Source organism: Ixodes scapularis, unplaced genomic scaffold (genome assembly GCF_016920785.2).
Source record: "Ixodes scapularis isolate PalLabHiFi unplaced genomic scaffold, ASM1692078v2 PGA_scaffold4__175_contigs__length_147842914, whole genome shotgun sequence".
Classification (NCBI taxonomy): domain Eukaryota; kingdom Metazoa; phylum Arthropoda; class Arachnida; order Ixodida; family Ixodidae; genus Ixodes; species Ixodes scapularis.
The window spans coordinates 76,081,735-76,099,330 of NW_024609879.1; the positions used below are offsets into that span (position 1 = coordinate 76,081,735).

The following is a 17,596-nucleotide window of genomic DNA, read 5'->3' on the forward strand; positions in this document are numbered from 1 at the left end:
TTCTGCGGACTCTCCGAAAACAGGCTTGAAGCCTGCTTGCCTCATACATGCACGTATACTTGGAACATGCCTGCAATCTGTCTTGTATGATGTATTAACAGCGTGAATGCGGCTTAACGCTCTCGTTTTTGATTAGTGCAAAGTCATCTCTATTGCTTCACCCAACAGATGTCCGGAAGACTACTTTCAGAGCGGTTGTACGTTGACCGTAGGCACCTTGCCGCAGTATCCTTGGAGCAATCTGGCGGTTTCTATAAAAATGGTAAGATGAGTAATAAGAAAACTCAATATATCCTTTTTTTTTTGTTTTTTAGGCCGTAGTTATTAACATGGGCGCATTTCGTCTTTCTTACTTGTTAGAGTGGACTAGTGAGCTCAACGCACTCTATCCAGCCGCTGGTTGCGATGGCTCGGTCGCGGGCCGGCTCAATGCCTCACGCCGTACGTGCCATACAAAAGCCACGTATAGCTTCAAGGTCCGATGACATCCTAAACGGTTAGTAGTTACTATTGGTCTATTCATTACAAGCACAATAACTATGACAATATATCAAGATACGCGAGGTGGCTGTTGATAGACCCGGGATAAGCAAAATTAAGAGAACACTACGACCTTGTGAGAAATGACATCAGTCGGTTTTAGCTAGCGCTATCTCAAATAGAGGCATTGCTCAATGCGTTGCGCACGAGAGGTAATCACTATGCGCTACACTAGAATTATGAAATTACGCATCGAGTATCGGTACTTTACTGTCCGGTTATACCGGAAGCGCCGCTATTTTAATGCTTTCTGCAGCGCTGGCGTATTTTTTAGAGGCTGCGTGCATTGCACGTTCAAAAGTACAACTCCCATAGAAGGTAAGCATTCTTTTCCCTTGAGGTGGTCGAGATTATTATTTCTATCAGCTTGACGGGAATAAAAAGAAAAGAAATGGTACAGGTCAACCTCTACCATTATTCTAAGTAGCCCCTGAACTCGCGATGGCTACGATTGGAAAATGCGACTCCCACAGCTTCATAGATATGGTGTCAGGAGTTTGAAGCCACGTCGTTTCGCTTTGATGTGGGACTGTTTTAAATATTTATGAAGGATCCAAAATTTTTTCTTAAGACTTCAAATAATGCCCTCCTCCAAAAAAAAAATATATATTTGTCAATAAATATTTTAAGAACAAACAGCCAAAGAGTCTTTACTCAGAAGCATATCCTATATATTGTCTCTACGCTAATCTACATGTGAGCTAGTCAATTGCTAGGACTTATTTTCGGTTTATTTGAAAATGTCTTTAATAATAATAACAGATAAAAGAAACACCGGGGCCCGGTCAGCTGGGAATAAGGCGTAGATTAATTTATGCTTATTTTCGGTTGCGAATTGTTTCGAGTTTTAGTAGAAAATGGTAAAGGTTTCAATAATACGCATTAATTTTTTTTAATGAAACCAGTGAGTTCAGTATTCCGACCAAACATAAACCTCACAACCTGAAGGCCATTTGAGTAAGAAAATAACTACAACGACTCGACACAGCTGTGTGAAGTAAGCTAAGAATGGAAAAACTTGTCTGGAAAGGAAATAGGAAACATTTTTATTGGATTATCTCACAATTTTCTTAAAGAATTTTGTTTTCACGTTTATCTTGTGTTGTATAGTAAGTTTAACTTACTAACAATACTTCATTTATTTCACCTTGACCTTCTTTTAACAATTAACGTAGGAGGCGATTCATGGTTTGATGAAGTCGACATGACTAATGGTAAGACAATTCAAAGTTACTTTTAAAATATTCGTTTAATCAACGATATATTGGAGTAGTGAAGTGTCGACAGCGTGAAAGGCATAACGACACCTGTCTGAAACAAGAATAATTGTGTTGAGTGTATGTTTATACAGCCGGAGGTTAGTCAGTTCCAATGGGCGTCTGGTGTCTCGGATGTGGATAAGCAATTTAGCCAGTGCAGTACAACCGCTAACCTGGTGTCTTTAATGGGCATCACGCAGTAGTGATACACGACCGCACGTCGGTACAAAGCTCATCCAGATCGAAACGGGCAGGGGTGAACTGAACTCAGCATCCTTGGGTTCACCCAGTAAGGGGTATTCACACGAAAGAGAAATTCCTCCCTTTGGTTCCCGTGATGCGCATCACGTGACAAGAACGTCACGCTTTTGCGTGGAGCCGTGGTGGGTGTTAACATCCCAGGGGGATGGAGAGGCTTTTGTTTTAGCTGCACAAACATTACTCCGTCTCGGCATGGGTTATCTTCGAAATTGGAGGTACCTTGTACGCATGCCGGGAAACCTATAGGTTTTGCTTAGCGAAATACCGGTGGTGGTATAGAGATCGCCTGACTTGTTGTTTGCGGTGTCGGGCATCTCGTTTGAGGCATCTGAGCGAGTCTTCGATATTCATCAATGCCGTCCTCAAGCCCCTCCTCACACAACTGGTTTTTAATTCCACGTCCTCTGTTTTGCGTCTACCCATTCAAGGATCATCTTAATTTCTGCAGAAAGCAGTTTCTCCTCTTCCGCACTCAACAGCGCTGCCGCCATAATCGCGTATCGCCGCTTCATGAACGCTTTTCTACACTCGTCAGCGCGCACCGATCGCTGTTGCCTAGAGTGCTACCGCTAAATGCGTCTGATAACACTGACATCCCTCTCGGCTCCCCGCCATTCGTTCAAATTAGGGAGCCTTCATGTGCGCTTTGTTAGGGTGATGCCATTCTCTGTAATACCACTCGCCGACACACCACCAGCTATCTTGTTTCTCGGCAATGATCTGTGGGGCTTATAAAACTCCCGGAAACAAGCCCCTTATCACACAAGTTCGGAGCAGCGTTGTGGAACGCACGGAGGGAGGATTAGCGTTTTCCCCCTCGGATGGGAGGACCGATTGACACAATGGTCACTCTCCAGCGCACGGCGAAACAATGGAGAACCAAATTGGCGCCGGGAGAGGGACTGGGAAAGGGAAACGGGCAGTTGGCATCACCCTAAGCGAAGCGCACATGAAGGCACCCTAGTTTAAATGCTTGAGCCAGGGAGGGAGTGCCGCTGATTCCACCGATCACTAGCGTCACGCACATACGTCTCCAAAAAGCATATCCCTCGTGTGAATAACTCTGCTGGTTGCTTACGGGAGTGAGGTTGTCGTAAAACTCAATAATGCAAGATATTTACATATTTACAGACACTTGCACTGGAGGATGGTCCTCGGGTAGTTAGCCGTTTGGATCTCCTGTAGATGTCTCGTGCCGTGCCTCTTGAGTGTCTCAAAGATGTAGGAACTGCTTCTTCTCCTTCAGCACAGTCTCTGCAGATCCCCCCCCCCCCCCTCCTTAGCGAGGAGGTCGGGTGACGAGCTATGAAATATCCTGTGTGGTCTGGGAAATGAACTTCCTTTTGAACGGTCTTATTCATCGAAGGTGCAGTTAGGAGATTTGAGGATGACGAGCCTCGCGAACACTCCTGAAAGGCCGGCTTCAGTCGATTTATGAATACCGTGTCTGCGCGACCGTTGACGAGAAGAGTCATGTGCTTCGCTTCTCTGTGTGGCACTTCGTAGGGTGCGTCGTACGGAGGTTGAAGAAGTGGGTAGACTCCGCCAAAGCTGGTCTTACAAATATTGAAGGCGGTTGTGTGGCTCTTGGGGGCCAGGGTCCTAGTCATGCCATGTGTAGACGCACAGGGTTGGAGAAATCGAGTACATCGGGGATGGCAGGCTACGTAGGTGGTTCAATAAACTCAACAGGGAGTCGCTAGGTGGTGACATAAACCAGGCCAGTAAGAGTGCAGCGCAGGCCGAGCAATACTAATAGGAGTACTTCGGTCCAGGATGATGAATTCGTGGACTGTGCTCTCAGGGCTACCTAAGCTGGCGATGTAACGTTTCAACCATTCTGTTGGCTTGCGGGTACTACTGCCACGGTGTAAAGGTGGTTCATGCCAGGAATTATAAAAGATGACTGAGAAGAGACGATTCTAGGTGTCGACGAAAGTCAGTAGCGATAGTAGATAGCATACCGAAACGGCTAACCCACGTGGTGTTGAATGCATTGGCGACCTGTTCAGCTGTCATGCGGGCAATGGAAATTGTTTCGGGCTATCTCATTAACCGGTTTACGCATGTCGGTATGTACTGAAAACCCTGCAATGATGGTAATGGCCCCACCATGTCCAGATGTACATGGCTGAAGCGAGTGTCAAGCTGCTTAAAAACGCAGCGAGGTGTGATTGTGTGTCGATGAACTTTCACTGGTTACCATTGAAGGAACGATTGTGACCGACGCCTCACATCTGCTTTGATGCCCGGCCACACAAAGAGTGATGTCACTAAACGCCGGGTAGCACGTACACCAGGGTGTGGCAGCGTATGCCGTGCATCAGAGTGTGTACAAATTTCAGAGGGACGTATACGGTGTGCCCGTAGAGACGCCGCAAACGGTCGTTGTGTTACTGTCAAGAACGTTGACGTCTTCAAAGGTTAGTGATGTTTGAGATGTGCTCAGTCGACTCAACTCGTTGTCCGTCTGTTGAGCTCGAGCGAGAACTGCGAAGTCTAGCACTGGTCGAATTGAAGTGATCTCGTTTATGCGTACTCGAGAGAACTCGTCGGCGACGGGGTTGCCTTTCCCCGACATGAATTTTATGTTTGCTGTAAATTCAGATCCGAATGACATATGAAGGATCCTGCTCGAAGTATGGTTGAAGTTGCTAAATTAAAACTCGTACGCCAAAGGCTTATGATTGGTTCAAATACAAAGTTTTCTACTTTCCAGGAAGTGGCGGAAGTGTTTCACGGCAACTTACAATTGCAAGCATGGCGCCGCTACTGGTGCCCCAGCTATGCAAGCACGTACACCGTGCCCGTGAGCGTAGCTTTGGCAAGCTACCACAGGTCAAAAAACCTGTGGTATAAATGCCATATATTCATAAATTTTTGCACCGACTGAAAAAGATCGCCGAAACGCAGGAGGTCAAAGTAGCCCTATCCGCCCCATTTAAGCTTAAAGGACTGTGCAAAAAGTTAACGAAGAGGAAGGCGACACATCGGGTCAATCGTCGTGTCGGGTAAAGCACAAAAACAAGTTCGTCGAATGCGTAGAAGGGGTCGTCTACAAAATACCATTGACGTGCGGAAACTCATACATCGGGCAGACTGGGAGGTGCTTAAATGACAGACTCAGAGAACATAAACATTCATGCGGGCAATTTCAAGCACCTGGCAACTTAGCAGCGCATTGCGCGAGATGCAGCTGCGAACCGCTATTCGGAAATACAACAGTCATGGACAGATCGAAAAATAGAAACAAGCGAGAACTCATAGAAGCGTTCCACATGGCATCAGGGAAGCACGGCACGTGTGTCAGTGATCCTTCCATTGTACTGAACAAAAAGGAAATTGAACTGCTGAGACAACACATAGCATAACGAGGCGGACACCAGCACCAGCTTCAAGTGCCCCTCTCACACCACAAAAACCGAACGTTTATCAGAAAACGGGAAAAACACCATAAAAAACGAAAGTCCACACATCTTCATGAAGACATTTATCATTATTTCATACCGTTCGCTCCTTTTCAAACTCGCGCATTGGGAAACTCATGCATGAAAAGGAGGAAAAAGAAAAGAATAAACAGTTGTTAGTCTGCGCCCATTTGTGTTCGTTGTGTTTTCTCCTCATCTCAATGTAAACTCATTCTTTTCATTTCAATTTTATTCACGCGTTTGTTCTGTAGAACTTCGCAGCGCAGCACGTCTATCAGTGATGAAGGTGCTCTTTTTGATCAGTGCGGAAAACAAGAATATCGTCCAAATACGCAAAACACAAAGACAATTTACGATGTATCATGTCCATGAACCTCTGAAACGTTTGTGCCAAATTTCTTAGGCCGAAAGGCATTCTGGTATATGCGAACATGCTGAAAGGCGGTATGATAGCAGTTTGCGGTACGCCGCAGGGTTCCACACGAATATGGTGGCAAGCTTTTACCATAGCGATTTTCGTGAACACTCTAGATCCCTGCAAAGCACCTACGAAGTTTTGAATACCGGCCTTGTACTGTGGCGTTGTTTAGAGCTCTGTTGTCACCACATGGCCGCCAATTGCAACATTTGTTTTGGCATCATCTGTAATGCTCATGACCCAGCACCTGTTGAGGGACACACAATACCATGTTCGATCATGTGCTCGAACTCCTCTCGTGCGATTTTGAGTCGTTTAGGAGCAAAGCGTCGGGATCTTGCGAAGACCGGTGGACGGGTTGCTTCTATATGGTGCGTAGTACTGTATTTAATTGGTTCCGTCGCATTGCATGGTCGAAGCAGCTGAAGGAACTTGCCTACGAGAGATTTCAAGGGAGCCTCTAAAACTTTGAGTTGATATGGAGAGGTTGAGGGACTTCGTCTTGGACATCATACCGTGAACGTATGGTTGCGTTCCTGTGTCCAAAAGTACGTTGCAGCACCTGAGATCAATGAGGGCGCCGAAATGACGTAGAAAATCTTTTCTTAGGAAGGATTTTAAACATCTGCTACAATGAATACTGAGCGGAACGTGCTACGCAAACATAAGCCGAGTGTAATCGATCGCAATCAATATATATCTTGATGGAGGAGCCGTTGACAGCTCGTCAAGGAGGTATTTCGTTTGGACATCGCCGATCTTCTTTCGTTGGTGGAATGACGCGGGCTTCAGTGCCAATGTCAACCACGTATTGAAGCTTAGTAGCACGCGCAGTCTCAAAGAACAGACGTCTTGCGAGCCTAAGCTACCTAAAAGCGTAAAAAAAACGTTTTTTTTTTTTTCTGCGCACTGGGGAAAATGGTCGAAAACTGCCCGGTTGACGTATGCTACTCAGAGATGGCACAATATCGAGCAAAACGTAAAAGCTTCTTTGAGATGAAGGTCCGAAAGCAGATCATATAGATTCGATCGTGTGTGACACACTATCTGCGAGTAGCAGCGCCAACCAGATAATCGTTGCAGTTTTCTTCCCTGTCCATAGAAAGAAACAGGTTTGATCGGGCTTAACTTTCCTTTCATCAGGCCCACACTTCTAAAATTTTACTATAATAAATTCACATCCTAAAGACACATTTATTATTAGTTTTAATGCACTCCTTAATTAGTCTATAGAAACGATTTGTGTTTCTACGCCCGTGAAGCGCTCAGGAGCACACTGCGTTAGTACAGTCGTGTCCGTGCCTCCCACTACTCACTGAAGATTACTTGATATGAACTATGGAGAGCCTTCAAAAGGAGTCACTAAAACAAAACCTAATTTATATCGCTTTTTTTAGCTTGGAAACATAGAGGTGATAGCTGGCCCATGGATAAATATTCGGGTGAGTATTGTTTGGTTTGTGAACAACACGATTTATGTCCATTCGCGAGCTTTCACCTGGACATCCCAGAAACGAGCCGCGCGACGGAACACCATTGAAATGAATTTCAAATATTGGAAGTCACCCCTCTACGACATGCTCCTCTGTCTATCTATGCCCGCTCCACTATCCGCTATGGCCCGCTTATTGCTATTTCACGGTGCCCACTCCGATATCCGATGCGTCGCGCGCTGCTATGCGACGCGTCAATAGTGAGTAATAGGCTGGTTTGTGCATCCTTCCTTTCGACAAAAACGCCACAAGACAAGGACAGAGAGCAAGAAACACAGCACAAGCGCTACTCTCAACTGACTGTAGTAGAGTAGACAGTTGGGTGAGTTGGTAGATATTGAACAAAGTTACAGTTGCGCTTAAAGGACAAGGACAGAGAAGAGGAACACGTAGACGACAGACAAGCGCACTTGTCTGACAAGTGCGCTTGTCTGTTGCGCACTTGTCAGTTGCGCCTACACTTGCACACACAACGACAAGTGCACTGTAATGCACTTACAGTTGCGCACACAAGGAAAAGGACAGTGAAGAGGAACACGTAGATGACAGACAAGTGCGCTTGTCTGTCGTCTACGTGTTCCTCTTCCCTGTCCTTGCCCCTGTGTGCGCAACTGTAACTATGTTCAATTTCAACTGACTGTTTATTGAAACAACACAAACTATTTATAGACCCAATCGGGCTTTACAAAGAGGACTTTAAATTCTGTAAAATAAACTCTCGGCGCACTCATGCATCTCTCACCACCTTGCATTCTGATATTGAATGACTCATACAATTCTCTCGAGCTCTTGTTTCTTAAGTTCCCCAGAATTTTTGTTTCTTTCAGTTCAGGGGCGCAAGGGAATGTATCCCTATGAAGAGCCAAATTGTCCGAGGTGGAATTCTTTGCTGACAGCACGCGAATTCGTGCCCTCTCATCGACGCACCTGCTTGTTTGACCTACGTACGCCTTAAACCCGCTAACTAATAGCGAGTTTTAGTAGACCGTGTTCCCCCCTCCACTAAGCTGCTCCGCTACCCGGAACTCTACAGCCAAGGCCATCGGCACGCAGGCGTATAGCGGTTTCTTCTTAGCGGAGGGCTAGTGGAGGGGGAAACACGGTCTACTAAAACTCACTAATGCTTTCCGGGCTACAATCCGCTGCGGCCCGCTCATTTATGCGATGAGGTTCGTTCCGCTCGCTGTCAACTATCGCTTTAGTGCGCCTGATATGCATGGTGGCCCAGCGCTATTAGCATTTAATGAGCGGAAGTGAAGATTAGAATAGAGAGAAACAGTCAGAAAAGGAAGAACAGGGAGGTTCGAATAACGCACTCACTTTTCGTTTCGCTAAACCGTTTTCCAATCAACAGAAAAGCTGCATGAGATTTTTTTTTGTTTTTTTTTATTCTGCATCATTTGTAAATGTTCGATTTATAATTCCCTTTTGTTCTGGCTTGGTCAAAACTATGGTTTTGGTCCGGTCATTCACTCGGGTTTGCGTTCGGTTCGACGGCCTGACAAAAACGTCAAGTTACCTGTCTACGGTATCAAGAAGACTCACCCGCCATGTTCTTTTCGCTGATATTCAACTGCTAAATGACTTGCGGAACAAGCTGACAATTCAGGCATAACAAGAAAAAACTCGATTATTAAATTTTCATTAAACCAGCAAGTAGAGCCTTACCCGACGCACGGGATGAAGTTCTGTACTATTGCTGAACTCCGGTAAAGGGTTAAAGAGATGACTTAAGAATAATGAGGTGGTGAATCGGGCCGGTTGGTTGACGTTACACATGTGAAAAACAGCTAAGAAAACGCGGACTTCATGAATTAAGAGCTTGGGCAAATAGCCAAGTTTGATGCAATAGAACAATGATCAGACGAACAAGAACCTTGAAGGACGACAACAAAATAATAAAACAGGGCAAAAGAACCATGAGAACCATGCATCAACTCTCGAATATAAAGTTGCCTTGGTTTTAAGCCTCATAATTTATTATTTTATGCTTACACGCCTGCCTTATCGGGTGGGCTCACGGAAGAAATAGAGATAAGTTAGGTTTGGGGAGAAGGGGGGGGGGGGCGAGATAATGAAGGAGGATGAACGGTGAGAAAAGGACAATCCACGGTGCCAGGGCAAGACCCGCACAAAAAGGGTAGCCCGAAGACTGAGTACCTTCAGCGATTGATTTTGAACGCTCTTCTTTTGAGTGTGTTCCTATCGTGGTTAGACACAACTGTGAAATAGGCCTTTATAATGAATCTGGTTTCCCAAAAAAATTTGGATCTTTTTCGCGTCATCTTCTTCCTTTCTGTTTTGTTCCACGATGTTAGCGCGTATTGTGCGCAATTGGCGAATTATTTTTTTTTTATCGCTTCAGCACTTTTCACATATAACGCAGCACGCGACCGCAAAAGCAAGCGGACGGCGCAAGGAGAGAGCACCGGTATAACCAAATGCTTTGTAGAACCGTAGCAGGACGGTGAGGGAAGGGACGGGAAAGGAGGGCGGAGATTGGGATCGACGCGCGAGTCTACGCTTTGAAAATGCTTGGAGGTCGATACGCCACGTGTCGCTGAAATCTGGAACTGAAAACCGCTGCCTCCCCGGACCCTGGTCTTGCAACCGATAGCAAGGAAGCGATTCGACCGACTTGGTCTTCTTACTTCACCATCAATTCACCAAGTCGGGTGTGCTCGATTTAGACGATCTTGTCAAAACTATTCGAGCCTTTGAGACTGCAACCCGTTGAATCTGACTTTAAAAAACTGTCTATAGCGGTACTATAAGTCATTTTGTATTTACTTATTTTATATGGGTTATAACTGACGCACGAACAATAAAGGATTTAACCCTTCGTAATCGTTTGTGCGTCAGTAATGTTCTCTTTCGTTCGAGGGCGACCGCCTAGTGATTCCCGGTTGCAAGGCTGCCCTAGAGCAAGCGGCCTTTGATTATTTCTGAGTAATATCATCTGACATTTTCGATTTCGCTTTTTTTTTTATGACAAACGTTATAAATAAAAATTAAAAAAAAAAAAAAATTTTAGAGGTTAGCAGCTGCGGAAAGATCGGTGTCTGGTAGCGAATGGAGCCATCAGGTTGGAGACAATAAGAAAACTGCTGCTTAACCTTTTATATGGAGAAAGCGTGCGTCTTTAACGGCAGAACCGACCGCCAAAGCTGGGAGCGACGGAACAACATGACAGAAAAGGGATAGAAGAGCGGTGGCGACCTCAGAGATTCGTGGCCACATCCCAAAGCACTGTACTGCAAAAAAAAAAAAAAAAAGTGCTTGTTTTTTTTTGTTTTTCTTTTTGCTTTTATTTACGGCGTACTTACTTTCGCTTTTCAGTCCCTCAGCTTATCCTCATACTCGGTAAGCAGCCGGTAGGATTTTGTTTTGTTTTCTTTTTCTTTTCTTTTTCAAATTTTAAAAATGAAAGAGGCGTGGTTCGCCTTACGACACCTGTGTGGCGCTGCCTTCCAGACGCTTTCCATCTTGCCTGTCGCTTCTCCTCCCCCTTTTCCCTCAACCTATATGTATATTTCTTTCGCGCCGATTGCCCCAAAAGTCTGTAGACAAAACACTTCTCTTCATTAATTTTAAAACTAAGAATTTTATATCGCCGCATGCACCTTTTACCGAAACCCAATCAACCACCACCAAAATTTTCACGGTATACAAGAAATCTGCAAAGTGCAAGCAAAGGCTTGAATATTCGGGCGAAATAAGTTAACTGATCACTTAACATTTGAAATGGCCACTGAGCTGCGACACCACTCTGCATTGGGGAAGCTGCCTCGGTCTTAAGCAACAATGACTTCGCGAAAAGCGAAAGTATGCAGTGGACCTGGCTAAGAATTTCCCGAGCAATCTCGTTTTCTTGGGTCTTGAAGATATATAGGGTGACACAAAAGGATGCGACGCACTCAAACGAACCAGAAGCATATACGTCCGCACTTAGAAAGCTCGAACTTTCACCGGGTGCGCAATGGGAAAGTCAGTTTTTGGCCGTATGACATTACATAACGTAGTCCTCTGCATCTAAAAAAAAATTAAAGTAACAAATTTGGAAATGACAACTTGGAGCGCGTTTGCAGACGGTCAAGTAAACAACATTATTAACGAGTGGCGCCATCTTCCGAGAGGCGCCGCGAGCAGACTGCGCACCTCTCTTGTCTGCTTGCTGCGCAATACAAAAATGGGACCCGTTTTCGCCCGTTTTTCGTAACTTCCGCCATTCAGCTCCATGTATTCGAGAGCTCCGATGGCCGTGATTTTTGTATTAGAAGAAAAACAAAAACGCTTCTAACTTTTGAATAAAATACATAAAGGTTACTTTTTTAAAGTTTGGTATCTGCTTCGGGCTAAACTCTAGGTCAGACTGCTAGTGCTACATTTTGGCGTGGAGTGAGCGTTTAGCGACGCGTGGCTTATTTGGCTGTGAAAAAAAGACACCATATATATATATACTTATATATATAGGGTGTTTTGCGAAAGGTGGACAAATTCGATATTGCGAAAACTACGCGTCGCAACAAAAAAAGAGTTGTGTCGTTTTGGTCCTGGGCCAGGGGACTATTTACGAAATTATTAAAGCCCGGGATGATTAGATTGTTAATTATTCTTGCGTAATTAAGTTTACTATTGTGTTTAAGGGCATGGTTTCAATTAGAAAATTTCTCAGCATCGTCCAAAAGTACTAAATCAACAAATTGCAGAACGATAGAAGGCACGCGAAGCATTTTACGGCTTTCTGAGAAACCGCACAAATTCGACGGGTTTTTAAGTTTCGGATTGCTATCGGAGCGCATCTCGGCCATGATGGCACTGCGCCCCGTGGAGAAATAGTGCAACCAACCTCTGCTGCGCTGTCATCGTGCGACGCTGCAGAGGTTGGTTACACTATTTCTACACGGGGCGCCGTGCCGTCGGGGTCGAATTTGTGCGTTTTTTCAGAAAGCCGTAAAATGCTTGCTTCGCGTGCCTTCTATCGTTCTGAAATTTGTTGATTTAGTGTTTTTTGGTGATGTTGGAGCAATTTTCTAATTGAACCCATGCCAACACAATATTAAAAAGTTAATTACGCAAAAATAATTAACAACTTAATTATGTCCGACTTCAATCATTTTTCTAAATACGCCCATGGCCCAAGAGCGAAACGACACAAGTTTTTTTTTTTTTGTTGTTGTTGTTGCAACGCGTAGTTTTCGGAATATCGAATTTTAACACCTTTCATGAAACACCCCGTATATTTAAAACATATATGAGGGGGAAACTTAGTGGTTGACGGTGACTATAAACTGAAAACATTACCACTAAAGCGTGGAATCACTGTTTAATTATAAAAATACTTTTTGTTTTTCATGTATAGCTGTTGCCATGCAGACTATAACCCCCCGCCGAAGCTGATTTGCTCAATACAATTTTTAAAGCTCAGTCCCGGATGACCCGATGACGTACCTGCTGCTCCATGGGGCTTCTGTAAGTTCTCTCTCCTTGTTTGGTGTTAAAGAAAAATCCGGGGCATGATTTTCATGAAACACTTCTGGAAATGTTTTCTGCGTACTACAATAATGTGTTTTATTATTATTATTATTATTATTATTTGAAAGCCTGGGTGCCACACCTACCTGGACCGAAGCTTTCCGAGAATGCGTTACTTGTGACATATTTGCGACGACAACTTCCGGTCCTCGAGACGTCTTGAGATGCCTGCAGCAGACGACGAACGCATGCAGAATAACAGACGTAACGTCGTCTCTAACAGCTTGAGTGAATCCCACAATAGAAACGATTCTGATCTCGTATTTATTATGAGCATGGCAGGTATAACACAAACTAAACAGGTGCATGAAAACGAATCGTATTTCTGCGCGATAGGGATTCCACCTGATGAAAACGATCATACGCATAGTATGATCGTTTCATCGTTTTTCGTATGGTACTTCACCGGCGACAAAAGCATCTGTTTAATACATTTAGTTCGCGATATCAAAGTATTGTACTGACTCCAGGTGATTGATTAGATAGACTTGATGAGGACTCCAGATTGCAGATGCATATTCTACTTTTGGCCTTGCATAAGTTTCATATGCCAACTTTGGGACTTGGGGAGGGGCGTCTCGCAGGTTACGTCTGATGAATCCGAGGGTCTGGGAAGCCTCTGCAGAAACGGCTTCGATGTGAGGTTTCCATGAGAGGTCAGGCGTTAGTCTAAGGCCAAGATATTTATACATTGAAACTGATTCAATCACGTCTTTGTCTAGGGTATAATGGAAGGGTAATTGAGTTTTCTTGCGGGTAAAATGGATAAGCTTACACTTAGATTTGTTAAGCGACATGAGCCATTTTCCGCACCAGTCGTTAATTTTTATGAGATCATTTTGAAACAAAAGATGATCAGTGTCTGTTGAGATGGTATTATAGATGACGCAATCATCGGCGAAAAGTCGTATTTTGCAGGAGATGTCATGTGGGAGGTCGTTAATAAAAATTATAAAAAGCAGTGGACCAAGGACGGAACCCTGAGGTACACCTGAAGTGACGTTTGTTAGCTTTGAATCATACTCGTTAACAACCGTGTATTGCATACGAGACGCGATCCATGAATATGCAAGGGGATCTAAGTTTAGGGATGAGAGTTTAGAAAGCAGACGTTGGTGGGGAACACGGTCAAATGCCTTCGAAACGTCGAGAAATATGGCGTCGGTTCGTATATGGCGTTCTAGGTTAGTCTGCAGTTCATGAACAAATTCACATAGTTGGGTCTTGCAGGAGAACCCCCTACGAAAACCGTGCTGGTGGCTGAATAAAAAATTATTTGACGTTAGGTGAGTCATGATGTTAGAATACAGGTTAGAGAGACGGGACGACAGTTCGAGACGAAAGATCGAGTTCCCTGTTTGTGGACTGGGGCGATCCTCCCAATCTTCTAATCGGAAGGCGACAACTCTCGGAAAAAGATTGATTAAAGATGAGACTGAGAATTTCACCGGAAATATTGGCTGTATTTTTTAAGATCTTTGCATTAATATTGTCTGGGCCTGCTGAGGAAGTGAGCGGTAGTTTTTCTATTTGCGTAACAATACCGGATCAGTTAACAGTAATCAAAGACATGGGATCATAACACTCTTCAGGGACAGTTGGAACATTTTGTGGGGATTCAGTGGTAAACACAGAAGAAAAGTAATCGTTAAGCACTACAGGGCGCTCCCTCTCCGGTACAGGCTCACCAGCAGTATCCTTCAGATTGATATTTACGTGGCCACTTTTAGGTGACATAAGCTTCCATAATTTTTTTGGATTATTTTGCAAGACTGCGGGCAAGTCCTGGGAAAAAATTTAATTTTAGATAGCTTAATGGTTTTGGTATAGTTTTTGAGCGTAGTGTATTAAGCGTCCCAGACAACAGATAAGTTAGTTCGTTTTGCCCTTGCAAACAGTTGTTTTTTCCTATTGCACAATGACCGGAGTGCTTTATTATACCATGGGTTCGAAGAGTCAGTCCTAATACGTAAAGTAGGGACGTATACTCTAACCAGATCACTTATTTTATTCTTGTAAAGTACCCAGTTTTCCTCAACAGATCTTATCGAGAATTCAGATACGAACAAGCTATAAAAAATTTTATAAATCATTGTTCATTGCTACGTAATCGGCTTTTTTATAATCGTGAATAATTTTACAGATTGGATTTTTGACAAATGCCGGGAACGACAGGTCAACGTGAAGGATAGTAAGGTCGCTCAAACCGTTACAATGACTTACTGTTTTTACAATGTCCGGTGATGTAGTTAAAATGAGGTCGAGAATGTTACCAGAGCGTGTCGGTTGGTTAACCACCTGCGTCAGATTGAAGGTTTGACACATGTCAAGAAATTCTGTCGATCTGCGTGACCCATCAGATAATACATTGACCCAATCGATTAGTGGAAAATTTAAATCACCAAAAAGCAACAAGTCAGCTTTTGGGAAACGGTTTTTAATATTAACTAATATGGAGGAAAGAGTGATGGTGAACGATGAATCACAGTCAGGTGGTCTGTAACATACAGCCATAACGATTTCATTGGATGGCGTGCAAACACATACCGCAGAAAATTCGATGCTTCTATTTGAAATCGTAACATCAAAACAAGAAATACTTTTTTTATATAGCTACAAGTACACCGCCCCCTCTTCGAATGGCTCTGTCATGGCGAAAAATGTTCCAGTCATCTTTATGGGAGAAGACTTCTTTGTCATCAATACTAGGATGAAGCCATGTTGCTGTTAGGACTACGATATCGGATTCACTGTCCGCCATGACGGCACAAAGATCATCGCGCTTCGGTATGACACTTAGAATGTTGGTAAAAAGAACATAATGTAGTTGGTTTTTATCGCACGGTTCAATGTGGCGTGAACTGATTATCTTTCTCTTAGCTTTTTGCTTTGTTTGCTATGCATTTAGCTCGACAACAGACTGTGAATCTTGATCAAAGAAATAGCGTTTGTTACCGATGTGTAATTTATCAAAGCGCACCTTAAAAGATACGTTAAGGCTCTTTCCGTACTCTGTCCCTCGAGTAAGATTGTCATAGGAGTGTGCTATAAGCCACCTGACTGTGCTTCATCCTTCCATACCGATTTGTGCTCTCTTCTCGTTGATATTAAAGGTCGTTTTCCTAAAGCCGACATGCTGTTATTTGTCGACTTTATTTTTCCTTTCATTGACTGGTCAAAGTTATCCTCTGGTGGTACAGCAGCATCTAAGCAATTCCTGGAAATGTGTCTCACCTTAAACTTCACACAGTTAGTTGATCAACCGACCCGTGCAGATAATATCCTAGACTTGATACTAACCACGTTACCCGATATCGTAAAATATATTCACTACTGTGAAGGGCTAAGCGACCACAGGCTACTGCATATTACCTTATCACTTCCCGTTATCGTAAATCATCATATTTCTAAGATCATTCAGGATTATAATAAGGCAGACTATGTATCAATAAACCGCGAGTTGACAACTTTTTTTTACTCTTACGTTGATAATTTTTACCTCACATCGGTGGAGGAGAACTGGGTGCTATTTAAAACAAAAATGAATGAACTTGTGAAAATATTTGTTCCTACAATCCGTATTCGTACAGATTCGACTAACCCATGGTTTACAAAAACTTTGCTTTCATTACGAAATAGAAAAAAAGAGACTCTTTGAGAAGGCCAAACGTGTCGACACGATCGAAGTTTGGGAGGCTTACAGTTCTTGCCTCTGAGAGTACACCAGGAGCCTTAAGCTGTCCAAAAATAAATTCTTCCTCCATGACTTACCGACCATTATGCGGACTAACCCAAGGAAGTTCTGGAACTTAGTATCACCAAAAACGAATAACCCTATCGCACATCTTACCTATGAAAATGGCGACCTCATCCCTGAGAGTGAGTACCCTAAAGTACTAAACGACTATTTTTCTTCAAATTTCACAAAAGAGTGCTTAGCCACTATCCCTACTGTCACTGAAGAGCTTTACGAGCGAATGCCCCCAATCAGTATAGACCCTGCCGGTATCGTTAACCTAATAGATAAATTAAAACTCTCATCGTCCGCTGGTCCTGACAACATCAATTCGAAAATTCTCAAAAACACCAGCATTATTTCTAGTGAATATTTGTCGGTCATATATAATCAGTCCTTATCTGAAAGCGTCCTTCCTTCAGTCTGGAAAATTGGCAAGGTTGTCCCGATTTTTAAACAGGGAATTCGCTCTGCTGTCTCTAATGATCGTCCGATGTCTTTAACATCTGTCTCATCCAACCTACTTGAGCACATACTTTACTCTCACATCATGACTCACCTAAAAACAAACAGATTCTTCTTTAAGCATCAACATGGATTTCAAAAAGGACTATCCTGTGAGACGCAGCTCTGTGACTTCATTCATGATCTACACACTAACCTCGAGTGTCATGCCCAGACAGACGCCGTCTTTCTTGATTTCTCCAAAGCTTTCAACCGTGTACCCCATCAACGTCTCCTTTCCAAGCTGTCCTCTCTCCACCTTGATCCTTTAGGGTTTGCATGGATACGCGACTTCCTTTCCTCCCGCGTGCAGTTCACGGTCATCAATGATCACGAGTCCACCTTAGCAAATGTCTCCTCTGGTGTTCCGCAAGGCTCCGTTCTCGGGCCTCTGCTTTTTTTAATATTTATCAATGACCTTC

At 43.8% G+C, this 17,596-nt stretch overlaps 1 protein-coding gene across 1 annotated transcript in view; it reads left to right on the top strand.

The window, feature by feature from the left end:
* LOC120839979 overlaps positions 1–17,596 on the top strand; it is a 57,745-nt gene that overhangs the window by 11,197 nt on the left and 28,952 nt on the right. Inside the window, 5 exon segments of the mRNA XM_042293609.1 lie at positions 169–271; positions 371–496; positions 1,716–1,754; positions 7,304–7,348; positions 12,762–12,871. Of these exon segments, the coding sequence (XP_042149543.1) occupies positions 169–271; positions 371–496; positions 1,716–1,754; positions 7,304–7,348; positions 12,762–12,871 (423 nt within the window).